This window comes from Canis aureus, chromosome 8 (assembly GCF_053574225.1).
Source record: "Canis aureus isolate CA01 chromosome 8, VMU_Caureus_v.1.0, whole genome shotgun sequence".
Taxonomy (NCBI): Eukaryota; Metazoa; Chordata; class Mammalia; order Carnivora; family Canidae; genus Canis; species Canis aureus.
Window position 1 is genome coordinate 27,306,081 of NC_135618.1, and position 26,658 is coordinate 27,332,738.

Below are 26,658 nucleotides of genomic sequence, written 5' to 3' on the forward strand. Positions count from 1 at the left end.
CAAACATGACACAAACATCACATCTTTGATGCGATTAATGACAAGGCCCAGGCTGCATAGGAAAGCAAATAATGCTTCAAAGGAAGTTTAAGTTGTTTTTTTTTTTTTAATTTTTTATTTATTTATGATAGTCACAGAGAGAGAGAGAGAGAGAGAGAGAGGCAGAGACACAGGCAGAGGGAGAAGCAGGCTCCATGCACCGGGAGCCCGACGTGGGATTCAATCCTGGGTCTCCAGGATGGCGCTAAACTGCTGCGTCACCCAGGGATCCCTCAAAGGAAGTTTAATGAAGTTTTAATGGGGAAGTTTAAAATGAAGTCCCAGTGTTCTGAGATAGTCCGGCATCCCTAATAAGGCAACTGAAATGGCATATATTCCTGTGCTTAGAAATGTGTGGTTGTAGTAATAGTCATTCATTCAAAAAAGATTTTATGGGCAGCCCAGATGGCTCGGGCCGGTTTAGCTCCGCCTTCAGCCCAGGGCCTGATCCTGAAGACCCAGGATCAAGTCCCACGGGCTCCCTGCAGGGAGCCTACTTCTCCCTCTGCCTGTGTCTCCTCTGCCTCTGTGTGTGTGTGTGTGTGTGTGTGTGTGTGTGTGTCTCACGAATAAATAAGTAAAATCTTAAAAAAAAAAAAAAAAGATTTTATGAGCAAATATTCTTAGTAATTTACTTGTGTTTGGTCTTTGCACCCTTAATTTCACATATCTTTTGGTGTTTAATATTCACAGTAACTGTGTGAAGACAGCTATAATTAATTCCATTTTATAGATGAAGAAGCTAAGGCTTGAAAAAGTCACCTAAGGTCATAATTAGGAAATGGCAGAGCCAGGATGGAAATTCAGGTCTTCTGATTCAATGCTTAGTTTTTGTTCCTTTGATCAAAGTTGCCCTGTGGAGAGAACAAAAGAAATAATAAGTCTTGTAAGCCCCATCTTCTCTGAATTTAAAGCTTTGTTAAGGTGAAAAGATATAAATATACAGAGTAGGTAATTCATGATAATTAGCACTTTATTCTCATGGAAACAAAGGAACAATGTAGATAGCAAATGCAACAGGAATTTAAAGAAAGAAGAGATACATGGCACTAAAGAAAAGCTTCATGAAGGGCACCCAGGGTTTTAGTGGAGGAAGAGTACAATTTGGATAGTGGGAGGCGAAGAAATATTTCTTTCAAAGGCCACAGAATAAATCAGGAGCAAAGCTTCAAGTCAGGAAGCACAGCATATGCAGGAAACAGAAATGAGACTTCTTAGATCCAACAGAAGATCTATATTGAATCCCAGAAGAACAGCTAGAAAAACACTGGAAACTGGTAAGAGGAATTGAAGGTATTAACCATCTGCAGCGGGAACTGGAGAATTCTGGACAAGGTGATGACCCATAGTAACCTCTATTCAGGGATGTAAGACCTTCTTCCAGCTTCTGGTATAAATACAGTCAGACCTCCTTTACTTTTCCAGCTCGTTGCTAGAAACTGCATTGGCCCCAGCAGGAAGTCTGCTATCCATCTCCTGAAAATGGCAGCCCATCCTAATCCTGAATTGTCTGAGAATTCCAAGGGCTTTCACAATTCAATTCAAGGGTCATTTCCCAACCCCCAAATGTTGGGGAAATGAGAGAATAAAAAGGCACATCAGTCCACTAGCATCATAGCTGGGCTCACTGTCAGAGTTCCCGCACCAGCTGAACAACTATCCACTGCTGGAGTGACGTCCATACTGGACCAGATGACAGTCATGACCACAGCGTTTCCCTACACTTGCATTTCAATGCTTTTCTTCTGTAATTCTCATATGCTTAGCCATTGTCCCCAGAACAACCTCCTACCAGGGCAGCTGGTCCAAAGGGGCATCTACCACATGCTGTTCAGAATCAATCTCCCCTACATTTTTTTTTAGATTTTATTTTTTTATTTGAGCGAGAAAGCACACTTGGGTGCATAAGTTGAGGGAGGGGCAGGAGAGGGAGAGAGAATCTCAAGCAGACTCATACTGAGCACAGAGCCCATTGCAGGGCTGGATCCCAAGACCCTAAGATCATTCCCTGAGCCAAAACCAAGAATCAGATACTTCACTGACTGATACTCCACCCAGGCACCCCTCCCCTCCTTTAACTCCTGGTCCATGCACTGAACCCAGATCACTAACAATTTAGCCTTTCCCTTGAGGTGATGCTAATAATAGGATTCATCCTAAAGTAAAAATTGAGTGTTTCAATATATGTAAAGAACATACACTATGTGGTACATAGCAAGTTCTCCCTAAATGTTATTATCACTAGTATTTTACATTTGAGAATGCATCTCAAGCTGGTGGGAATCTCAGAGATATGGGCTAAGCATATTGTTGTTTTCAAAATAATTTCTAGCTCTTACTAGTACCACAGAAATAAAATTTGGTCACTCTCCCTTTCCCAGAGCAAAAATTGAGTACCGTCAAGAGTACTTTGTCAAGAGGCAAATCTTCAGCCTAGGTAGTTATTAAAAGTGAGAAGAGATGAGTCAAGATTTCCAATCCTCACTGAGCTCTATGTGTTATAAATAGGTCTTTTATAATAGAGCAAGCAAGTCAGGGCAAGGCAACTTTAGTGAAGAAAAACTAAAAAGACAAGTGGTTGTAGAGGGGGAAATTTCCAGTGGGGTAGCACGAGAGACAGGATCACTTCAGGAAGAATAAAGTATGATCACTATACTATGTGCGTTTTCCGTGCTGATACTGTGACATACAAATCCTTCCTTGTCCTGTCTTCCAAACTTCACTCACGTTTCGCACATCGGTTGTACATCAAAGTCCTGAAGACAGTGTCAGAGTGTGCAGAGTACCTCTGCCATTCAGAAGCATGAGAGGGCCTAGGGCAGGGCAAGTCTCCTCAAAGAAATATGGGCAGGTGAACACTGAGGGCAACCGTGCTCTACTCTACATGCTGCCTTGGAAGCAAGCCTATTTTTTTAACACTCACCAACTCAGGTGGTAGGAAGGACTTCAACAAAGGGCACTCCTTGAGGATTGACTGTTTGGAAGCAGGGAGAATTTTAAAATAACTCTCAGGTCCTTCTCCTCCCTAGGAAATGCCAGGCCCTTTGAGAGCTATTGCATAAAGGACTACTGCCCAAGCATTTCATGTCTAATTAACCGCGGATCCCCACTTTTGTCCCTGTGCTGACACCAATGTTTAACTAAAACTGGTATTCCCAATTCTTCCCCTGCTGCGTCCCCTATCCCTTCGGGATCACGAAGACAGCAGCATCAGTACCGAGAAACCTTCATCTAAATCATCACTTCTTGGGGCCCCTGGGTGGCTCAGGGGTTGAGCATCTGCCTTGGGCTCAGGTTGTTATCCTGGGGGTCCTGGGATCGAGTTCTGCTTTGAGCTCCCCACAGGGAGCCTGCCTCTCCCTCTGCCTATGTCTCTGCCTTTCTCCCTGTATCTCTCATGAATAAATAAATTTTAAAAGAAAGAAAGAAAGAAAGAAAGATAAAGAAAGAAAGAAAGAAAGAAAGAAGAAAGAAAGAAAGAAAGAAAGAAAGAAAGAAAGAAAGAAAGAAAGAGAAAAGAAAAGAAATCACTTCTCTTTTGAAGAATCTATTTCCCTTCACTGGGCCTCTTTAAGTGACATATCATGACAGTTTTCTTTATAATATTTCACCAAGTTTTGGTAATAAAACTGCCTTGGTAACAAAGAAAGTAATACTCTAATCAAGCATGACTGTGAGTGTCAGCCAGTCACATAGAAGCAAAGAAGAAAGCTCTGGAAAATAATATGAAACTTAATGAGCCTGCTCTGCAGGTAGTTCACCTGGGTTCCCCCAGCCCCTTGCTGGGAGAACTTTGTTCTGTCTGTGCCCTGGGTGCCTGCACCTGTCGTCCTAGCCTCTCCCCTGTGGCTCCTGCCCTGTGCCTCACTGCAGACTCACATGACTGACATGGCCTGTCCTCCTGCTCTGGCTCCAGCCACTGACCAGCTACAAAGCAGGGATGATTGACAAAGGATGGAAGGCCCTGCATTTCAGAAGGCGTTTTAAATTCCAGGGAAATATCTGTGAGCTCGAAAGGAAATAAATGCTGGGGGGCCAGCACCTGAGGAGCAGCAAATCACACTCTTCGATGTCATTGTTAGAGTGTGTCATCTTAGTGACAGGATTGGAATAACTAGATTCCCTGGAACCAGAGGGTCAGATCCAGGCAAAATTAGCTCAGCTTTCCATCAGGGTAAGGACTATAATCTTTTTGCGTTCCCTAGAGTGCTTTATAGCCAGGGATCTTAGGGACAGTTTGCCAACAATTAATCTCAGCAGAGGCCTGTGGGTGGCAAGGTGGACAATAACACTCATTTACTTCTTTCTTGTCTGTGGGATGCTCTGACAAAGACTGCCTGCAAGGACCATGGTTATCAAACCATAATTTTGCCAGTAATATTACCTTTCAATAAATGGTCCTCTCGAGGACTCAGTGATCCATGCTGAGCCCAAAAGTGGAACAGCACATGCCAAAGCTGGCTGCAAAGCAATGCATTCACCAAGAGGGGGACATGCACTGACACCCTGCCATCAAACGGCCCCTAGGTCCCAGGGAAGGGTTTGAATAGAAACCCCAGAGACTAGGTCTGAGACAGACCTATCTTCTATGAAACATACTCTTTTTAAGTCCAGATAATATTTCTGAGAATACAAAAAAGAGAGAGATCAATAAAACAAAAAGAATATTTCCACAAACAGGATGGAAATATTATATTTTCTCAAGGAAAATATAATCAGTAGTTTTCATTTTGCCCAGAAAAGAGACAGAATCATAGAATCACAAGATTTTAGAGCAGGAAGGGATCTCGGATATCATCTAGACCAATTTCCTTATTTCACAAGAAAAAATGTAGACTAATTTTTTTTGGGCCAGCCCTCAGCCAATTAAGAATAGGTTTCCACTGAAGGGGAAGGGCCAGGTTGAGCCAGGGCAAAAGGCACTTCCTGAGAAGCGGGGGGCTCTGTGGGATTCCCCATGACCAAGGTGGACACAAGGATCAAGATGCTGAAAGCTGACAGAAGAATGCTGGAAGGGCAGTTAGAAGGAAACCAAAACCAATACTACTTCCCAGATTCTCCTAGACTTTCCTAGAACCCACCCTGAAAGCTTGCAAGCAAAAATGAGGATCTTGAGTCTAAAATGAATTCAACAAGTTACAATCCAATGTCAAATAAAACTGCCCCATGCATTTCTGGGAAGCCCTGATGGTCTTCCTACAAAATGTGGCAAGAAGCATAAGTCTTTTGCCAAATATAGACCTTTGCTCTATGTTCCCTCATAATAATGTTAAATAAGACATGAATGAAGAGAGATAATTAATGACACCAGGAAGCAGGATCCTACAAGCTTTTCCATTTGAATTTAGCATAGTAAAATACATAATTAAAAATATGTACTTTTGACAATTAAAGAGTGCCATTTCTCAAACTCTCTGACAATGCTATAGTCTCATGCTGCTTCTAAAAATTCCTTTCACAGTTGCTACTATAGAAGTTTACGTTCTGCACTATTCTTAGCTCTCAGCTAGGTCTCCAGCAGTTGGGAGGATTCCGGGGAGTCTTCAATGTCAAATTCCAAGGCATGAAGCTCATACCACCTCTTCAAACTTCTCTCTTTAGAGTAAATGCATGATTTTAGGTCTTAGTTAACAAAAGAATGCTGCTTTTAAATATAATGTAGGCTAAAACAAAGATTTTTCTGGAGTAAACTCTTAACCATTTCAACAAAACCTTATGACAGGGTAGCAGTTGGGGTAATAAATAAAAGCATATATATATCATATATATATGATATATATCAGATTTAATATATAAAGCATATTTTTATATTTAAAGCATATATATGATATATATATCAGATTTATTTTTTTTATATATCAGATTTAATATATGATTCTAGTACCAGACCTTCAAAGAAAATTGATATTTCACACAGTAAAACAACTTGATCAATAAATTTAATAGATGATACTGAATGCATTTCTCAATTTCTCAGATCAATTCATTGATCAAATATTTATTGAGCACCTATTATGAGCCAGCACTGAGTGGCTGTAGATAAAAAAAAAAAAATCCCAGACTCCATAGAGCTTACATTCTAGTGGAAAGAAACAAACAACAAAAATAATCATTAAAAAAAGAAAAATTATATAGTGTATTAGAAGGTAGCAAACATCTTGCAAAAACAGAACAGGTAAGATCAGGGCGGAGACGTTATGTGCTTTTAAATAGAGTGGCCTGGGCCATGCTCCTGAAGCCACTACTTCTGCGGGAGGCCGCAGCCGGACTGCACCTGAACCATGTTTGGCAACCAGTATGACGATGACGTCACTGTTTGGAGCCCTCAGGGCAGGATTCATTAAATTGAATATGCAATGGAAGCTGTCAAACAAGGTTCAGCCACAGTTGGTCTGAAATCAAAAACCCATGCAGTGTTGGTTGCATTGAAGAGAGCACAGTCAGAGCTTGCAGCTCATCAGAAGAAAATTCTCCATGTTGATAACCATATTGGTATCTCAATTGCGGGACTTATTGCTGATGCTAGACTGTTATGTAATTTTATGCACCAGGAGTGTTTGGATTCCAGATTTGTATTTGACAGACCTCTTGCTGTGTCTCATCTTGTATCTCTAATTGGAAGCAAGACCCAGATACCAACACAATGGTATGGCCAGAGACCATATGGTGTTGGACTACTTATTGCTGGTTATGATGATATGGGCCCTCACATTTTCCAAACCTGTGCATCTGCCAACTATTTTGACTGTAGAGCCATGTCCATTGGAGCCCGTTCTCAATCAGCTGGTACTTACTTAGAGAGACATATGTCTGGGTTTATGGAGTGCAATTTGAATGAACTGGTTAAACATGGTCTGCATGCCTTACAAGAGACACTTCCTGCAGAACAGGACCTAACTACAAAGAATGTTTCCATTGGAATTGTTGGTAAAGACTTGGAGTTTACGATTTATGATGATGATGATGTATCTCCATTCCTGGAAGGTCTTGAAGAAAGACCACAGAGAAAGGCACAGCCTGCTCAACCTGCTGATGAACCTGCAGAAAAGGCTGATGAACCAATGGAGCGTTAAGTCACAAGCCAGTCTATATGTGTATTACCAAATATGTAAGAATGCAGGAGCCCTTACTGATGACAGTAATCTATACTTTGAACCAAAAGATGCACCATGGTCTTCTGGTATGTTTTAGGAATCAGTCCAGATGTGTTTTTCCCAAGTAACTTGTCTGAACCATATAATGGTGTGCATTTTTCTTTGAGAGGGTCTATATAATCATTTTCTAGAAAGTATAGTTACCTGTACTAATGTTTTTATATGAAGAACATAGTGTCTTTGTGGTTTTAAAAATAACTGTGAAATAAATGAATAAATAAATAAATAAATAAATAAATAAATAAATAAATAAATAATAAGGTGGCCTACTGTACTTCATCGAGAAGGTAATGTTCAAAAAGGCTTACAGCAGGGAGGGAGCTAGTCTCATGTGTATCCAGGGGAAGAGAATTCCAGGAAGTGGGCCTGTGCAAAGACCTTGAGGTAGAGCATATGCGCTTGTCTGAGTGGGAGGGAAAATATAATAGAAAATGAGGTCAGAGAGGAATAAGGGGCCCAGTTCGTACAGGAATTTGTAGGCCACTGTTAGTATATTGGCTTTTAGACTGAGAGTTTTACGCAGAGGCCTGACATGATCTGATTTATGCTTTACAAGGATCAATCCTTGTTGAAACAAATGGTAAGGAGCAAGAATGGAAGCAAGGAGACTAATTAGGAGGGAGAGACAATCATGGGCTTTCACCAGGGTGCTAATGGTGGAGATGATGAGAATTGATCAGATAAAGCATGCAGTTTAAAGGTAGAGTAAATGAGATTTTCTGACTAATTGGATGTGAGGCAAGAGAGAAAGAAAAGATGAGGGATCACTGTAGGAATCTGGCTCTGAGCACTTAAAAGGGTGGTTTTGCCATCAACCGAGATGGAGGCAAATGGATATATTTTGGATATATTGTTGGAGATACAAATGAACTTTTCTAGTGGAGATTTCAACAAGGCAGTGGATAAAAGCAAGTGCTTCAAAGAATTTTGCTGCAAAAGAACCTGGGTGGCGCAGCGGTTTAGCGCCTGCCTTTGGCCCAGGGCGCGATCCTGGAGACCCGGAATCGAATCCCACGTCGGGCTCCCGGTGCATGGAGCCTGCTTCTCCCTGTGCCTGTGTCTCTGCTTCTCTCTCTCTCTCTCTCTCTCTCTCTCTATCATAAATAAATAAAAATTAAAAAAAAAAAAAAAAGAAAACCAAACAATGGGATGGTGACTGGCAGGAATGGTAGAGAGAGTAGAAGGCTCTGGTTTTCATTATTCATTTTAAGATAGGAAATAGAATATTTGTATATTGCATATTTGCATATTGATACTAGAGTTCCAAGAAAGTGAAAAATTGATGAAGCAGGAGAGAGAGGGAAGAATTGTTGGGTCAATGACCTTTTTTATAGTAGGTAAGAAAGCATGGATGCAGATGGAGAATTACCTTTCAACTGTGATTAAGGCTGACAGAGGAGGTATTCGAAGTTTGAGGAAAGATGTGAGAAAAATTAACCAGAAATGTGGGAAAGAGAACAGAGAATCATCATTTTCAGGCAGCATTAAGGATAAAGCATAAAACTTGGGAGGCTCACTTGAAGGTAGTCACTAATTCACAATGGAATAAATTTGAACGAATTATATAGTCAGGCACAGTTGTCTGTTTTTCTCTAGTCTTGCTGAGATTCAGCAAGACTCCCTGGTGAAGCGGTGTAATAGAGAGAATTAGTGGCTTAAGCAAGGAATACCACTGATGCACAAGCAAGAAAATTGGGGGTAACTATACTGATTGCAAATGGAATTAAAGCTTGGTCAAGATGGAAAAGAGGACATCAAGAAGTGACAGTGACAAGATAGTAGGATCAATGCGTTAGAAATCTGGGTGGGATCAAACTGTTGGAATCATGATCCTAGAAGGAGTGAGCTAGAAGATTGAAAGTGGTTGTCACGGAGTAGGAAGAGACTATGAAGATACTGTGAATGTGAGTAGTGACAAAACACAGAGTAATAATCTTTTTATTTACCCAAGGAAAATTACTATAGAGAAGAAAAATATAATGTGAGAAGAAAATGAAAAGAGGGCTAACCACACAACTGTTAAAAGGATCAACAGCTTTTCAGAAGTGACTGCTACATTGCTTCTTTGGGAATTTTGTGGATGTGGAGCAAACAGTGACAGGGCAGCAGCCAGTGTCAGAAAAGGGCACAGGGAAGGCTTCATTTCTCACAAGAACCATCTGCATTTATTTCACCAATTTGAAGTCCCTTTGAGTTCTAACGTTCCTCTCCTAAAATGCATGTAGTACATGAGTCATCTACACCTCAGTGTGAATTCTGATAATTAGACCATTCTAATATTCTCCTGTCTCTGAACTTAGATTTGAGCAAGGAGAAGTTCTGAGTAAAGAAATGAAAAGATGGAATAAGAAACTTTGAGAGACATTCACAACAGCATTATTCATAAGAGCCAAAAAGTGGAAACGGCCAAGTGTCCATCAACTGATGAATAGATAAATACGATATGGCATATCCAGACCGTGGAATATTACTTGGCCATAAAAAGATCTGAAGTTCTGATATATGCTACAACTTGGATGAACCTTAACAACATTATACTGAAGGGAGACCTGGGTGGCTCAGCAGGTTAAGTGTCTGACTTTGGCTCAGGCCATGATCTCAGGGTCTTGGGAGTGAGCCCCCCCTTGAGCCCCTTCAGGTTCTGTTCTCATCAGGAAACCTGTTTCTCCCTTTCCCTTGGCCCCTCTCCCCACTCATATGCTCTCTCTCTCTCTCAAATAAATAAATAAAATCTTTAAAAAAAAAACACATTACACGTAATAAGTCAGAAGCAAAAAGCTGCATATTGTATGATTCTGTTTCTATGAAATGTTCAGAATAGACAAATCTAGAGACAGAAAATACATTAGTGGTTGCCTAGTGCTATGAGTACAGGGAGATTGGGAGTGATGGCTAAGGGGCGTGATTTCTTTTTTGGAATAACAAAAATGTTCTAAAATTGATTGTCATGATGAATACACAACTCTAAATCTACTAGAAGGCCACTTTCATGGGTGCATTGTATGGTATGCAAATTATGTCTCAATATAGTCATTTTTTTTTAAAGAAAGAATCTTCACGTGAGTTTGGGTGAGCTTTGGACAGCTGCAGGACAGCATCAAAATAGACTACAGGAAAGAAGAATTTGAAAAACATTGAAAGAAGTTTTATCTTCCCTGAAATTCGAGCTGAGCCCAGCTGCTAAATCACCCACCATAGGTGGCTCTTAAATCCACTCATCACTGTCTTGGGGCTGATTGCCCGAGGTTGCCCATGCCTTCCCAGCAGAAATATGCATGGAATAAACTAACTTAGGAGAGTTTTCCGAGCACAATGTTCAGACTTCAGTTTCTAAATTCAAGCAGAAAAGGATTCAAATCCTCAGTCTGCAGGGGGCTGTTTGTGTGTGACTTGGTGCAAAGTCTCCTTACCACTCTTGGTCTTGATTCCTAATGGAAATAACAACTGTACCTATCTTCTAGTGCTATTGTAAGACTTAAACCAGGTAAGAAAGTCACAGCACTTATCAAAGTAGCTGGCACGTAAGAACTGCTTAATAATCATAAAACTTTAAGAATGTAAAGAGAGGTGGTGAGAGATTCCAACATATGTAAGGTGTGCACTCCAGCACCCCACATTTATGTCAGGCAAATTAGAAAGCAGACATGTGTTCAAGAGAAGTATGTTTTCCCCCGCTTCCTTCTCTCCTACCCCGTACTTCCTTGTTGACAAATATTCCTGTCTTTGGGGTAAAATCTGCTCTTCCATAAAGAAGAAAGAGTCGCATTGCAAAGGCAGTGACATTTCCACCCAAATACTCAAGCCCAGTGCAAAAGAACTGCTGTATCATCACCTTTTGTGAAAAAATCGGGCCCAATGTCATCAAATGGCCTTCATCAGCCTGTAAGTAAAATTCTCCAAAAATACATTTTATACATTTGACATTAAGAGTTAAATGAGAATTAAGGCACCCGAGTGGCTTAGTCCGTTAAGCATCTGACTCAATTTTGGTTCAGGTCATGATCTTGGGGTCATGGGATCAAGCCCCACGCTGGCTTTTGCTTTAGCCTAAAGCCTATTTAAGACTCTCTCCCTCTGCCTCCTTCCCCCTGCCCCCTGCTCTCTCTCACTGTCTCTCTATTAAAAAAGAAAAAAAAATTAAATAAGAATTTGCTACCAGATGATTAAAATACTTTCTGAATTCATAGATCTCATGTTCTAGTGGACCTACAGATCCCCAAATACATTTGAAATCACAATGTATTTAGTGGTATAATAAAAGTAGTGTGGGCTTTGGTGCCACATGAGAGGAAAATTAGTTTTATCAATCCAGGAAGGCTTCAGAGAGAAGGTAGCTGGGCTCCTCTCCCTAGTGTCTCCTGAAGCATCACAGGAGGGGTCATGAGGACAATACTTGACTAACACCCACCCACAAGATAAGGCATCACTGACTGGTACATCAGTACCTATCTATCAAGTGGAACCTATCACTCTTGAAACATTTGCCCCAGAATCCAATTATCCATGTAGCTGATCAAAATGTACAAAGAAGGAAGATCAAGCAAGTTGGCTTAACAATGAGGACATTGGGTGGGATACATTTTCTGAGGGTGCTGGTGGCTGCACCAGAGTTTGGAATTAGCCAGATTACTTCTCTTTTCACATAGCCAAGTTCTGAAAAGACCAAGATAACTTGTTTGGTAATTTCTTTGGAAAGCCATCAAAAAGATGTAATTCTCATGCCAACATTGTTGGCACGGGTTTAAATATATTGAAGTCCTAAAAGCAAAGTCACTTTTCATTGGTGAAAAAAAAATCTAGTATGTCTCAATTAACTATGCTTGCTCAAAGCTAAAGTCTGGCTATTAAAGTCATGAGGCTCTATTTTTTTTTTAACAAGTATTACCCATTACCTGGAGGCAGTTTTCTCTAGTTGTGAGATATTTACTGTAAAAGAAAGGAACTCTCCCCTATGCTCAATTTGCAAGTCTATTTAATGTTTATACGGCAACCACAAAAAGGTTTGGCTAGTTTAGAAAGAGCAAAGAAAAGCCAAATAGGTATTTAGCTAAATTTCATAGGTCCAGAACTGTGAAAAGAGGAATCCACTTCAAAAAGGGTGACTCAGTGGTTGACGGCTGTCTTCAGCTCAGGGTGTGATCCCAGAATCCTGGAATTGAGTCCCACATCGGGCTCCCTGCAAGGAGCCTGCTTCTCCCTCTGCCTGTGTCTCTGCCTCTCTCTCTCTGTGTCTCTCATGAATAAATACATAAAGTCTTTCTTTAAAAAAAAAAAAGAGTTCTGAGCTTGGAATAATCAAATATTATCTCCTCAGAGAGGCCCTCCTTGACTGCTTAGTCTAAATTCACTCACCACCTATCACCACCACCACCACCCCAGCCAGTAACTCTACTGAAAACCCTGCTTTCTTTTCTCTATTCCACTTAATGCTAGCTAGAACTGGACCCATGCGTTTGCTTTTCTCATGTCTGTGTTCCACTACTGAAATCTAAGGCCCAAGAGAGTAGAACAGTGCACATGCTGCTCAGAACCCTATCACTAGTCCCATGTATGGTGCCTGGTTCATGGTAGATACACCCCCATGTACTGGTGGGATGCATGAATTCAACTATGCCACAACAATTGTTTCTTTCAGGTGGATGGCATTGGAAAGGGTTCACATTATGAGCAGAGTTTCAGATCTCAAGAGACTTTCAGTTGTCATTTGATTCCCAGCAACATGTGTGAAACCAAGATTTTGTTTGTCACTCCAAGTGATTCATCCTTTCCAACTAACCACATAGGCACCACCGCAACACCAATTGGCACACAGGTGACAGGTGGAATGTAATTCCCACAATGGGCCTACTGATTTCAAGCAAGCTCCTTCAGGAAAGGATCACTTCTCACATGAGTTGACCGTTCAGGAAAGCATGAATGCTTAACGCTTAAGCTCACATTTCATTTATTAGACTATGGGAAGTGTTTTCACTACTAAATATACCATTTAAGATTGACCTAAACACTTTGAGGGGTGGTAGATTAGTAAACACACTAAAACTCATTTAGTTATATTTTACCAAGAATAACAATTCTGAGGTTAAAAGGAAGAGAGGGACAGAGAGGACTTCGGTGCAGCTAGGTGGCTCAGTTAGTTAAGCGTTTGTCTTCAGCTCAGGTCATGATCCTGGGGTCCTGGGATCAAACCCCACATCAGGCTCCTTGCTCAGTAGAGAGGCTACTTCTCCGTCTCTCTCTGCTGTTCCCCCTGCTTGTGCCTCTCTCTGTCTCTCTGTGTCAAATAAATAAAGTCTTTAAAACAACAGCAAGATGGACTTCACTCAGAGAGTGAAATATAGGTAATAACCAAGAGCTCTGTGCACACTTGGATAAGAGAAAGAAAATAAAACTGGCCGTGATATGGGATTAATTATGCATGCTGCTAGAATGTTGGCTACAAACTCCAAATGTGTTGTCACTCCTTGGTTTGGCAGAAAGAATCAAGAGCTATGGGCAAAGAAAGGTCCAAAACCAGCATGATATCGTTGTGGGAAACAAGGATCTCAGCTAGTATTTTAATACTTTATCAAAGTGACTTTAGAAAAATCCATGGTTTGGTTTGGTTTGGTTTTGTTCTTCCAAAAAAAAAAAATTGTAGAATGTTGAATTTACATTTTGATACTGGAAGAGCCATTGTGTGCTGAGAGCTCTTCCCCAGGCCACATCAGTCCTAGAGAGCAGGGATATAGGAGCAGTTGTAAGAATCTTCGACTCTTGAGCCCCCAGTCTGTGAGGACACTCCATTCCTAAAAGTCCAATCTTTGCCCATTCTCATTGACCTCAGGGGACTCCACACACTCCAAGTCCTTCATTGAAACTTTCTGCTCTTCCTTTGGTGGCTTCTTCTATAGAGAAGCTCCTCTCCTCCCTGTTCTTTAGAGTTTCTTATTAAGCCCCTAATGGCACTATACTCTGTTGGTTTTTACAGCTCTTACTCAGGATCTGAGATCAAGCTTCTTCCAGTTCAAGCCCAAGACAGTTGGGCTGTACACTTAAAAGTTCTCCTCTTTGACAATACTTAATCAGTCTCCTAAACTAAGGTACAAGTTTTTTCAACAGTCTCCTATGCTAAGATGAGTTTCCTGGTTAGTCAGGGTGTTTCTAGCACTTTCTGGAGCCTGAGAGCCAAAGAATTGGTTTGTCAGTTGTCTCCCTATTTCCCCTAAGAGCCTACGTGCAAATGCTCTGAAATCACAGCATTCTCAAAAATTAGTAGATGGACTTCCTCCTACCTTGCACTCTACCTTTATCCTCTTATCAAGGTAAAACTCTAAAGTGGTGTGAATTTGGTGCCTTTGAAGCAAATGGAAGTGAGAAATTTAAAAGCTGAGCTTAGCAGCCAAAAGCTCTTCTTTGTTTATTGCAGAACCTTACCTGAAATAGAGATACATGGAAGGAAGGAAGGAAAGAAGGAACTGAAATCAGTGGTTTGGACTACAGTAAATAAAGGGGGGGGAAAAACTGACCGTGAATCAGCTAACATTTAGGACTTCTCTGTAGGAGTTGAATATTTCTCCTAAATAGAGAGGTCAGTGGGCTGCCATGTAATATCTATTCAATCAGCTAGAACATTTTGCTCTTTAGTATAATGAAGCTTGTAAATAAAGCTAAGCTCTGAGTTGGTTCCCAAGGGGAAGATCATACAGTTTGCTGTGGTGGAATGTCAAGACGTAAGGGGAAAAAGTGATCCTCAATAAACAAATGCACAGAACTGAATCACTGCATTCTTTTTTTTAGACAAACCCTTCTTATTTTGAGCCCTATGTTAAAAAGTCACTGCTTCTCCTCTTTATAAATAACTTGGTATTTGGGGGCTATCAATTATAATAGCCTATAAGACCTTCTCTGTACATTTCCCCCGTTGTATACCCATTGCATACCATTTGTTTGCATTCCATTTGTCAGCATGAGTATTTGTACTTGGTAGATTTGTGGGAAAGGGGAGAAGATACAGCAGTCACACAAAACTCAACAAAAATTTAAAGTGTTTACACTGCTGTGTTGGAAGTGAGTAGACTGCCTTCAATAACTCCAGGAAACCTAATACTTACTCCATTAAGCCTTCATGAAATCCGTTTTCTTGCTTCCTCACACACACAGATTTGGTAAATTCAAAGAAAGGAAAATGGATCTGCCCCACACCCTAAAAGGATGTGATTTTTATTCCACTTATACCAATTTCTAAAAGATATGTAAATAAAGGAGGAGGATAAGAATAGAGCTTGATAACGATCAAATGTCAAATGGGCCAACCATAGTAAGTTAATAAAGCCTTGAACAAAATTAACCAGAGATAGTCATCTAGCTTGACCTTTCTTTTCCAACTGAATTAGGGTTCTTCCCCTATTCAGGACTGCCTTTAGAGGGCTGATTACTATTGTGGTACCATAATAGCTTAGTATTTCATTATTAAGAATCCCAAGGTCCATGAGCAACAGAGTAGACTGCCCTTTGGAATTTCAGCTAACAAAACAAAACAAACAAACGAAAACTCAGAAACAAACTCATAAATACAGAGAACAAACTGGTGGTTGCCAGAGGTGTTGGTGAAACACATGAAGAGGATTAGTAGTTACAAACTTCCACTTATAAAATAAATAAGTCACAAAGATGAAAAGTAGAGCAAAAGGAATATAATCAGTAATATTGCAATATCATATGGTGTAGATGGTGACTACGCTTACCACAGTGAGCACCGAGTAATGTATAAAAGTGTTGAATCATTACGTTGTACATCTGAAATAATATAACATTATATGTCAACTATACTTCAATAAGAAACATTTGAAACTTAAAAAAGAAGGAAATATTCATTTAAGTAGTTTTTAAATTTCCCTCCTGAAAATATTTTTACATTTAAAATTAGATATATACAAAAGAATAATTTTGTTGCTGAAAAAAAGTTTTTTAAGAGGGGTAATAGGCAATCGATGTGGTGTAGAGTGGCAGCTATCTCTGTGACTATTTGCACAATATTCGACCTTTAGATTTCAGAGGATGTAGGGACTCAAGAACCTCCAGCTCTAAGGGAATTCCTACAGATCTGTTTGTGGCAACTGTAATTCTTGGAACTTAGTGTTCTCTGAAATTCCCACCCCACCCACACTACTGCATGACTGCATAAGGCAATTCTTTCAGTCTTTGCCCTAGGCACACATTAAGCAATCTAACTCCTACAGTTAGAATCTCATCAAAAGAAGAGGAGAGGGGAGAGGAGAGAGGGGAGACACGAGAATATAATGATGAAGTAACAAAGATTTTTTCATACTATGCTAAAACTGAGAAAAAAATTCCAAATGAAAATGATTGGGTTTTTTGGGTTTGGTTTTGTTTAGGTTCCTTTTTAGAGATCTATCTAAGGCATGCAATAATCACTGGCCCTTACAAAGCAGCCATCTCTCCAAAGAGAGACCCATTAAATATTTTAGAAGTAAACTCTGAGTTGGCATCCTTCAAAACACTTATTTCCAAAAATCTTCAGGCTTACAATTGTCTGGAATCCAATCTGTCACTGAACAAAAACCTCAGAGCCTTCATTCGTAATAGCAAAGTGGACTGTAGGCAGACACGCTGACAGCTGGCTAATTTCTTGCCTTACCATGTAAATCCACCTTAACATAACTGGCTTGCACCCTAACTTTCAGACTGATGGCTCTGCCTAGAAACCAACCTAATTGGATAAGCTTCTAGCATATTTCCATAATGACAAAGAGTCATAGGAAGCCTTCTAAGATTTCTAGAGTCAGTCTAATGGAAAGACTGCTGGACAGAGAATGTTACCATTTAATGAATTGGATCCCTGCCCAAATCAGTCCATCCATGCCTCAGTTTCCCATATTGGAAATGAACACATCTGATAGCATCTTGGTTCACAGAGAGGAAAGAGATCCTGGTCTTTCTCCTAAACAAGTCAATCACAGTATTAGGTTATATGTGTAGAAAGATGCATCCATAAATATGAAAGCACTGAGAGAATTAATAATGTGCCTGCAAGATTTAATAGACTTTCTAAGACCTTGGCTTGTACAAGAAGATAGTTAAGTTAAGTTAATAATAATAATAATTGGTTGTTATTTATTTTATAACTGTTATGCTCCATGACCAACTTTACCTAGATATTCACTTAACCTTGATCAAAACAATCTTATGGAAACTATTATTACTACCAGCTTACACCCAAAAAAAACAGACTCTCTTAGATATTAAGTGATTTTTCCAAGTTCACTCACCTAATAAGTGGAAAGGCTAGAAAATTAGACCATGTCTCTCTGATTCCAAAACCACTTACTTGCATTTATTAACTTTCTCATGGCAGAGAATCAAGATTTTGATGTATGTGAATTAGTTAAGGATCATTAATAAATATACAGAGACACATTTATTTCTAATATGTGTATACCTGTGAATATATTTGTATAGTCTTTGAACACCACATGCCTTATATAATAAACTGGGGATTTATAAGCCTGTATATAGATAATTTGTTAAGTATGCCACTCCACCATTTGGTAAGGAATCTGTACCTGAGGAGATTTTTCAGTTTGTCTATGATTGTCTAGAAAATCAGGAGTTGTGACTGTACTAGTTCTCCTTAGTTTCTCCACGTCCTATCCTACCTTGTCCTACCCCACATCCTACCCTACCCTACCCTTTGGCTTAATTAACTCCTAACTGTTCAAATATAAAACACTCAGCTCAGCTGTCACCTCTGCTAGAACGACTTGGCTGAACTCTGGCCTTCCCTCTGCCCTAAATCTGACTTTGGTGACCTAGCACTTTTCATACAGTGTTTACTTGTCTTCTGTTTACCTCTTGTCTTTTCCACTAAAAAGAGTTCATTGTCTTATTCATCTGTCTCTAGCACATAGAACAATATTGGTTACATAGTCCGTAGATATTTAACTAATTTGTGAAATATGAATGCATGAACAAATGATCAGAATCCAGAAGACCCGAGCTTCCAATTAGTAATGACACTGCTCTACAATTCCATATCCAATTTCCAAAACTGCATTCCTGGGATGGCCAAACTGTTCTTTGAAACCTCTTAGGAAATACAGGTGTTTGAAATCTGACAATTACAACCAGAAATATCTATGTCTAAATTTGGAAGTCTAGTTGAACTATGAGTCAATGGCTTCTTTTTGGGGAGGAGCCCCTCAATGATCAGTTTCAACTTCTCTCTTTGCATTTATGATCCCAATACAGATAAAAGGGTGTTCATCTTGCTATACCAACAAAAACTGACATTCAAACTGATGGAGGAAGCAAAAAGAAAATATAGACAGAGGAAGCAAAAAGAAAATATAAATGTTTCATTACACTGAAGGAACCCCACTCAGTATTTCTTTGTGCAAATCTAGGGCAAAAGTGTTCAAGTACTCAAATGCTACAACTTAAAATCAGGTACTCTTTAAATTAAGACCATAAAATTGAAGAGAAAAAGAAAAAAGTTTTTCATAGCAAAAAAGTGAAGAAAGCTCAAACTTTTCAAGTCCAAAAGGCAGCAGAGTCCCCACAGATGCACACTGGACCAGTCAGACATCCAGTTTTGTATGAGCTATCACACATTATGGACACCTTTCAAGATAGTTTTGACTTCGGGAACATTTCTTGACCCAAATATTTTAAACATCACACTGAATCCACTGGCTAAGAGTGAAAGCATCAAGTGAGGGAACACCATGGGACAGCATTTTTTTAAATGCCCCAACCTGAAAACAATGCTGAGGGAAGGGCTGCTTCCTTACTCGGCGAACAAAGGAAGGAAAGTGAATGAGGCCAGCGGTCCTCACCAAAGGCTCTGACTCAAAACAACATTTAAAGTTCAATCTAAATGATCCTGTTCATCCCCTCTGTGGTACACACTGCACAAAGGCATTAGTACCACAAGGTTTAGACATGTGAGTGGTAAATTGGCAGAGAACTCATTGTGCTGGGGCGTCTACCATCCTTGATCTTGGTGGGATGATAATTACAGACTGTATAGTCTCTTGTTTTTCTCTGGTTGAAAGCGATGCTAATACCTGGCATGATACCAATCATTTTCAGGTCCATTTGTAAATTAAGGCAGAGAAAACTAAAAGGTCCCAAATATACTAAATATTAACCTCATGTTATGGGCACATGAGAGGGAGAATAAATCACAAAACCATTTCCTTGTGTTTGATGGGGGCTGGGGGGATTATTTTGCTACATATGTTTGGTTTGCTAATAGGTTTTTTTTTTTTTTTAATCCATGGCTATTTTTGATAGGCTACTAGGTAACTTGAAGCCATGTTCAGAAAACAGCTGCCCCCTTCATCCTCAAAAGTCCAACAATTGGACAAGTTAAATATTCTTTCCACTAAATCAGTTGTTTGAACTTTAGGAGACTCAACCTGAAAGAGCTGTACAATGTTCAAAGAGAAAGCAACATACTTAATTGCACACTCTTCTACCATCTGTTGGTAGAATTTTTTTTTTTTACTGATATACCTCTGCAATACTTCACTTACAGAAAAGTCATACTGTAATCTTTAGACAAATTCCCAAGGAAAAATGGCTATAGACTATGTCCAGTCTTAAAAAAATCAATTCCACAAATCATCAAAATGATCAAATTTGCATGTCATGCGTGATGTACTATTCTAGGTATGTAAAGACATATGTGGTTAAACCTCATGCTATGGGGTCTTTCACAACTAAGGAAAAATAGAGGTAGGATGATACAGTTGACTGAGACGAACCTTTGGGACTAGCCAGTCTTTGAATTAAATCCTGGTTTCACTGCTTACTGGATACCCAACCCTTGATAGGTTACCTAATCTTTTTGAGCGCTGGTTTCCAAATCCATTAGGGAGGCCTATAAAGCACCTGACACAAATGAACAATCAAACAGAAGGTCATAATAATAATCACTCAACAATTATTTGTTGAGTGTTCACTAGGTACCAGGACTGTTCTAAGCACTTCGAACACAGGCAGAACTTTCACTATCTAGAAATTTACACTCTAGTGAAACAGTAAACAAACACATAAAAAGAGTGCAATTTATAGTATTGCAGAAGATGGTAAGACCCATGGCAACAAATAGAACAAGGTGAGGGAAACTGGTAAAATCAGAGCGAGGTTATCTATAGTGTGGTCAAGGGAGGCCTCACTGGGAAGGTGATATCTTCCCAAAAACCTGAAAAAGGGGAGACCATGAGCCAGACAGTTAATCTGGGGAAGTGAGTTTCAGTCGAAGTAACAGCCTAAGACCATAGGGACAAGTAGACTCCTTACTGAGGAGAAAGCCCCACATGGATCTCGACATGGGGTTCCATCCCAGGACCCTAGGATTATGACCTGAGCTAAAGGCAGACGCTTAAGCAGCTGAGCCACCCAGGTGCCCCTCTCTGTGGTTTTCAATCCAAAATCTCTAATCTAAGCTTCCCTTTTGTACTTAATTTGGAACCTACAACTTCTCATTCTTCTTTCCAATTTAATGCTCACTAAAATCTTTTTTGGCTTCCTCCCTTTTAATCATTCCTATTGCTGTCACTTCGGGGTTTTTAAATATTTAAATTAGCACCATAGGTACTATTCCCCTCACTTTGTCCTATGTCGTGGCCTCTGGATTCAGAACTTCTGAAAGACAGACAGAAACCTGGGGATTTATCTCTTCAGAGCACTGGCAAAGTTTTAGACTCTTTCCACAGGCACTCGTGTTTCTTGTCTCGTACCTTCCTACCTAATCTTTCCTTCTTCCTATATGTTCTGAAGAGTCAACAGTTTAATTTCCCTAAAATATGAATTGGATCTTTCGTCTCCCACTCCCCCTCTCCATTTTCCCTGAACATCAAATTCTATGTATGAATGTGTATTTCCATCTCTCTCTCTAATTCCTCATTTGCCCCACGTAAGATCATCTCCTTTCTGATCCTCTATCACATTATGTTTCCCTCCTTCTCACACTTTCTCACACTTAGAAATGGCTTTTAGATTCTGCTTTCTCCCAGCAGTGGCTTTCCTGCAACTCACGTTCATCTTTATCTTCTTCAACTCATGTCACATTTACTGCTTGTGCCCCACACTACCACTACTCACTAGGCTATACTCTGGTGGTTCCAAACAGTGCCACAGGTAGCACTTTGTTTAATCATAATACGAGGACAGCCGATTTACTATTCTTCGTCCCTTACCTGTTTCTAGTATATGTCTTACATCTCCAACCAGATAGTGAACTCATTTTAAGAAAGGGCACTGGCTCAGAATCTGTTATATCCCTTAACTCCTAACATAAGGTCAGGCCATCGATTTTAACTTCTAACCCTTGCCATCCTCATATACGGTGGCTGGCAAACAAAGTCTTCTGGTAAAATTAGTTTGACAAGAGATCTGGGAGCAGACACGTTCTATTGCATATCTGAATTTGGTCACGAATATATATGTAGTTAACAATTAATAATAACATAGATTATGCTGCATTGTGAACTACGGTTCTAGATATTTTGTGATCCTGCTGACTTTTAAGAGATATATTTTATAAATCTAGCTGAGGCTTCTTTCCTGAACTCCAAACTCATATATCCAACTTGTCCTCGACATCACCATGTGATAACTAATGAATTTGTCCAAAACTGAGCTCTTGGTATCTGCCCTCTCTGTCAAAATAAAACTATTTCACCACTTCCCTATCTTAGTTGATGGCAAATTCCATTTGCTCAGGCCAAGAGTCATAGAGTTATCATGAATCTTCTCTTTCTCTCAAACTCCTTATCCAACGTCAGGAAATCCTGTTGGTTCCACTTTAAAATATATCCACAGTTCAACCAATTCCCAATACCCTCATGGCTATCACATTGGTTCAAGCTATCATTTCTCAACTGGATTCCAGCAATAGCATCCTACCAAGTCTCCCTACTTCCATCCTTGCAAAACATGCTGGGTCACACCACTTCTTTGCTCAAAATATCTCAACGGCTTCTCACCCTACACAGAATAAAAACAAAGTCCTTACAGTGTTCTGTAAGACCCTACAAGGATTGAGACCTGTTGCATTTTCAACCACCTCTGTTATCATTCCCTGCAGCACCTCCTGTCAAACCACAGTGGCCTTGTTCCTAAAACATGCCAGATAAAGTTCACCTTAGGGCATTTGCGCAGACTTTCCCTGATAATGTTCTTCCCACTGGCATACTCGTGGCTAACCCCCACCCCTCCTTCAAGGCCTTATCTGAATACTCCCTTCTCATTCTAAATTCCAAATTGCAACCTTCCACAAGTTAGCAATCCTAATTCTCCTCCCTTGCTCTATTTTCTTTTCATTGCATTTATCACTGTGGCTGTCATAAAAATGTGCCCCCCAGACATCCAATTGCAAAAGCATAACCAATAAAGGGTCCCAGCTGTTGCACCCTGAAATCCATCCCTAGATTTGCATTAAGACCATGCCTCTCGGGGGCTGCTCCTAACCAATGGGTGAGTATGGCAGAAATGCTCAAACAGGCTCCCTGGGAGACATGGGACCTCTCTGGTAGCTGACTTTGGCTAGAGGATTTTTCCAGGATTTTTATTTATTTGTTTGTGTGTGTGTGTGTGTGTGTGTGTGTGTGTGTTTGTTTGTTTGTTTAAGAGAGAGAGCATGCATGCGGGGGAGGGGGGTGCGGGCAGAGGGAGCAAGAGAGAGACTCAAGTAGACTAAGTGCTGAGCACGGAGCCTGTTGTTGCAGGGCTCAGTCTCATAACCCCGAGACCATGGCCTGAGCTGAAACCAAGCATCCGCCGCTTAACTGACTCAGCAACCCAGCACCCTAGCTCCAGGACTTTCTGATGGCCTTGCCAGTCTGCCTTAGGGTGTGCTACAGGTCAGGCTGTTTTCACTCAACTTTCTCTTCATTTATCCCTCACTTGAGCCAGACTTGCACTGCAGTCTGACCACTCTCCCAGACTCCAACTCCAGCCCTCTTTGCCTACCTCCCTCATCTTCTCTCAGGGAGTCATTCTCCTAATAAAATCTAATACTTTTAGCTCATTTTGCCAAGTGTTTCCTCAGAAGACTCCAACTAACAGGACGCCTGGGGGGCTCAGCGGTTGAGCGTCTGCCTTCGGCTCAGGGTGTGATCCTGGGTCCCTCTGGGGGGATCCTGCTTCTCTCTCTGCCTGTGTCTCTGCCTCTCTCTGTGTGCCTCTCATGAATAAATAAAATCTTAAAAAAAAGAAGAAGAAGACTCCAACTAACTTAATCATCTTCTTACATATTCTACTTTGTTTGCTTATTATGTTTATATTTCATTGCCTACCTGAAGAGAAATTCCAGAGAGCGGGAATTGTGCTCATCCTTGTATCCCAAACACCTAGCACCATGTGTGACATAAGTACCCAAAAGACATGTGCAGAAAAAATAACTAACAAATGCTTTTTAAATATTAGCAACTATTAGTATTATCAACTAAATAAATGAATAAAGACATGATGATACCAATCAGTTGTCACAACTCTGCTCCCTGCTAAATTCCCTGGTCTTATTTTATCCAAACCTACCCTACACTAGAAAACCTTTGGGTTTTCCCATAGCAGAAATGAGATCTGAGTGGTAAATTGTTTTTAGGAAAAGATCCAGACCAATAATTGGATAAGTGCCCATGTGTTCTGGGCTGCAAATCTGCAATTCTGACTGAGATATTTATCACTACCGCTCTCTTGCATTTAATTTCAGCCAGGACCTCCATACACAAAATCAAAAATTTTGAAGGTTTGATTTTTTTAAGCTTACATACCCATCCAATAACAACCAAACTTGGCCCATGCTTAATCAATCCTCCAAGTCTTTAGTTTCCCAAACCGTCTCCTTTGAGTATGTGTATGAACAAGGACAAACTACTCCCAAGTATGATTTCAGGCTCTTGAAACGTGGGTTTCACTCTGTGGTTGTGTAGCTCCACGTGACAACATGGAAAAAATCTTTTCTCTCTAGGGCCACTAAGTTACTCTAGGGATTCCCAAGGAGTTCTGTCGAAAGGGTGTGCATCCAGATGTAAGCGTTCTGGGAGCTAGAGAGAAGAGGAGGCTGGGGTTCCTACTCTTTCTCACAAAGACTGACACAACCCTTCAGCCTGTGTTTCCCGTTGCACCATTTCCTGGGTAGGCATCGATGAATGGCTATTGTAAAGTCAGTCCGCCAATCCTGGGTTTGCCATTATTAGCTATGTGGCAAATTACAGCTCTGAGCCTCAGTTTCCTCATTTGTAAAATGAGGATAATAGCATCTATCTTCCAGCACCCTGTACCATAAATAGTATGTGAAGCATTTGTCTGTAGACAGTACTCAACAAATATTAGCCATTATTATTATGATCAACAATGCGAAGGAAATTAAACCATCTGGTCACTGTTTGGCTTCTCCTTTTAACCCGTTCAGCTGAATGCTGATTGGAAGGCACTCGATAGCAGCCAAACACATAAGGACAGGATAGATGGTAACTATGGTTTACTACATCAAAATTTAATCCAAGAAATCATGGAGGAAAGAAAACAAAATCAAGTGTAAAGCCTCCAGCCTCTGCTAAGAGTCTCACTGGGCTTGACTTTCTTTTTCTAAAGGGCAAGGGAACACCCACACGGTGTCAGGCTGCAGGAGTCCCAGAATGTCTGCTCACACTTTCAAAGGCCCGCTCCTTTCTCTCGCACAACTGGTGAGGTCAAAGTGGGCACCTCCTGAAAGCCCAGGGTGGCTTTTCTGAATGAGGTCCAAGAAAGAGCGGCGCCCCGGGCAAATCCCAGCCAAGAAACAACCGAGGGTGGTCCCTGTGGCTTAAAGCACACTGAGCCCTGCTGGGGGCGGAGGGGGGCGGAGAAGAGGAGGGAGGAGAGGAGGGGGGGAGAGGAAGGGGAGAGGAGGGGGGAGAGGAGGGGGGAGAGGAGGGGGGAGAGGAAGGGGGGAGAGGAGGAGGGGGAGAGGAAGGGGGGAGAGGAGGGGGGAGAGGAGGGGGGAGAGGAGGGGGGAGAGGAGGGCGGAGAGGTGGGGGGAGAGGAAGGGGGAGAGGAAGGGGGAGAGGAAGGGGGAAGAGGAGGGGGGAGAGGAAGGGGGGAGAGGAAGGGGGAAGAGGAAGGGGGAAGAGGAGGGGGGAGAGGAGGGGGGAGAGGAGGGGGGAGAGGAGGGGGGAGAGGAGGGGGGAGAGGAGGGGAGAGAGGAGGGGGGGAGAGGAGTGCACCAGAAAGTGACAATCTTGTAAAAGGGGCGGGGAGAGGAGGGGGGAGAGGAGGGGGGAGAGGAAGGGGGAGAGGAAGGGGAGAGGAGGGGGGAGAGGAGGGCGGGGGACAGAGGAGGGGAGGAGGGCGGGGGGAGAGGAGGGGAGGGGAGGGGGGGCAGCGGCAGGTTCACCGCGGCGGTGGCTCCCTGACCCTGAAGACCGCAGCGCTGGAACCGGGGCGCGGGCGCGGGCGGGGGCGGGGGCCGGGAGCGGGGCGGGGCGGGGCGGGGCGGGCGCGGACCACCTGATGTCCGCTCACCTCCCGACGAGGCTCTGAACTCGCCGCAGAGTCTCGGATCCGCGGCCGGCGGGCTGCGGGGGGTGCAGCTGGGGCGGGCGCCGGGGAGCTCGGCGCAGGCCCCCGGACACCAACGAGCGGGCGAGGCCGGGGCCGGGGGCGCACCCCCCCCCCGCCCCGAGCGGCCCCGAAGCAGCGGCGGCCGCGCACCGCCCCAGTCGCCGCCCCGCGCTCGCGCTCGCGCTGCAGGTGCCGCCGCCGCCCCCGCCCCCGCCCGCCCGCCCGCGGCACCTCGGAGCCCGGCCTCCTCGCGGAGCTTCTGCTGCGCCGCCGCCTCGGACGCCCGACGCGCCGCAATGGACGAGGCCGCGCTGGTGAGGGAGAGGCTCCAGGCCATCACGGTAAGCGCGGCCCCGCCCGGCTGCTCGGGGCGGCCGCGGACCCCGCGGGGAGCCGCGCCCCGACCCCCGCGCCCCGCGCCCCCCGCGCCCCGCGCCCCGCCCGAGCGAGCCCACGTCTGAAGGGGCACCGGGGGGGGGTCGCTGTCACCCACCTTCTCGGCCCCAGAGTGCAGGGCTCTTCCTTCAGCTGGTCCTTGCCGGGCGGGGAGACGAAAAACCAGATCCTGGACTTAGAAACTTTTTAAAACCGTGAATAATGCACCAGAAAGTGACAGTCTTGTAAAAGGGGCGGGCGCGGGGGGGGGGGGGCTGAGAAGAAATGAAACAACTAGAAACTTTTTATTGGCAGCGGCGGGGCGGTAGGCTCCGGGGAGCTCACAGATCGGAATGAACGTGGTGGTACTTAGACTAAGCATCAAGCAAGACAAAAGTAGCTGAAAGCACGTATCAGATTAATTCTTAGATATCGGTTTTCAGCAGAGTCATAAACTGAGTAAGATCCCGATGAAGGAACGCGGTGCATGCGATGCGATGGATTTGGGAAAATATCTCGTTAATGCCGGGAAGGAAAA

At 42.3% G+C, this 26,658-nt stretch overlaps 1 protein-coding gene, 1 long non-coding RNA gene and 1 pseudogene across 2 annotated transcripts in view; 2 read left to right on the plus strand and 1 right to left on the minus strand.

Moving 5' to 3' along the window:
• Positions 1-750: 750 nt before the first annotated feature.
• Positions 751-26,484, minus strand: LOC144318537 (uncharacterized). Its single transcript, XR_013384544.1, has 2 exons — positions 26,239-26,484; positions 751-893 (listed from the first exon to the last, which is right to left on the minus strand). It is a non-coding gene; the product is annotated as an uncharacterized LOC144318537 (long non-coding RNA).
• Positions 6,321-7,327, plus strand: LOC144318051 (proteasome subunit alpha type-1 pseudogene; annotated as a pseudogene).
• PALMD (palmdelphin) overlaps positions 25,958-26,658 on the plus strand; it is a 49,777-nt gene continuing 49,076 nt past the window's right edge. Inside the window, exon 1 of the mRNA XM_077905568.1 lies at positions 25,958-26,086. Within this exon, the coding sequence (XP_077761694.1) occupies positions 26,042-26,086 (45 nt within the window). The 5' untranslated portion in view covers positions 25,958-26,041. The remainder of the gene's footprint in view (positions 26,087-26,658) is intronic.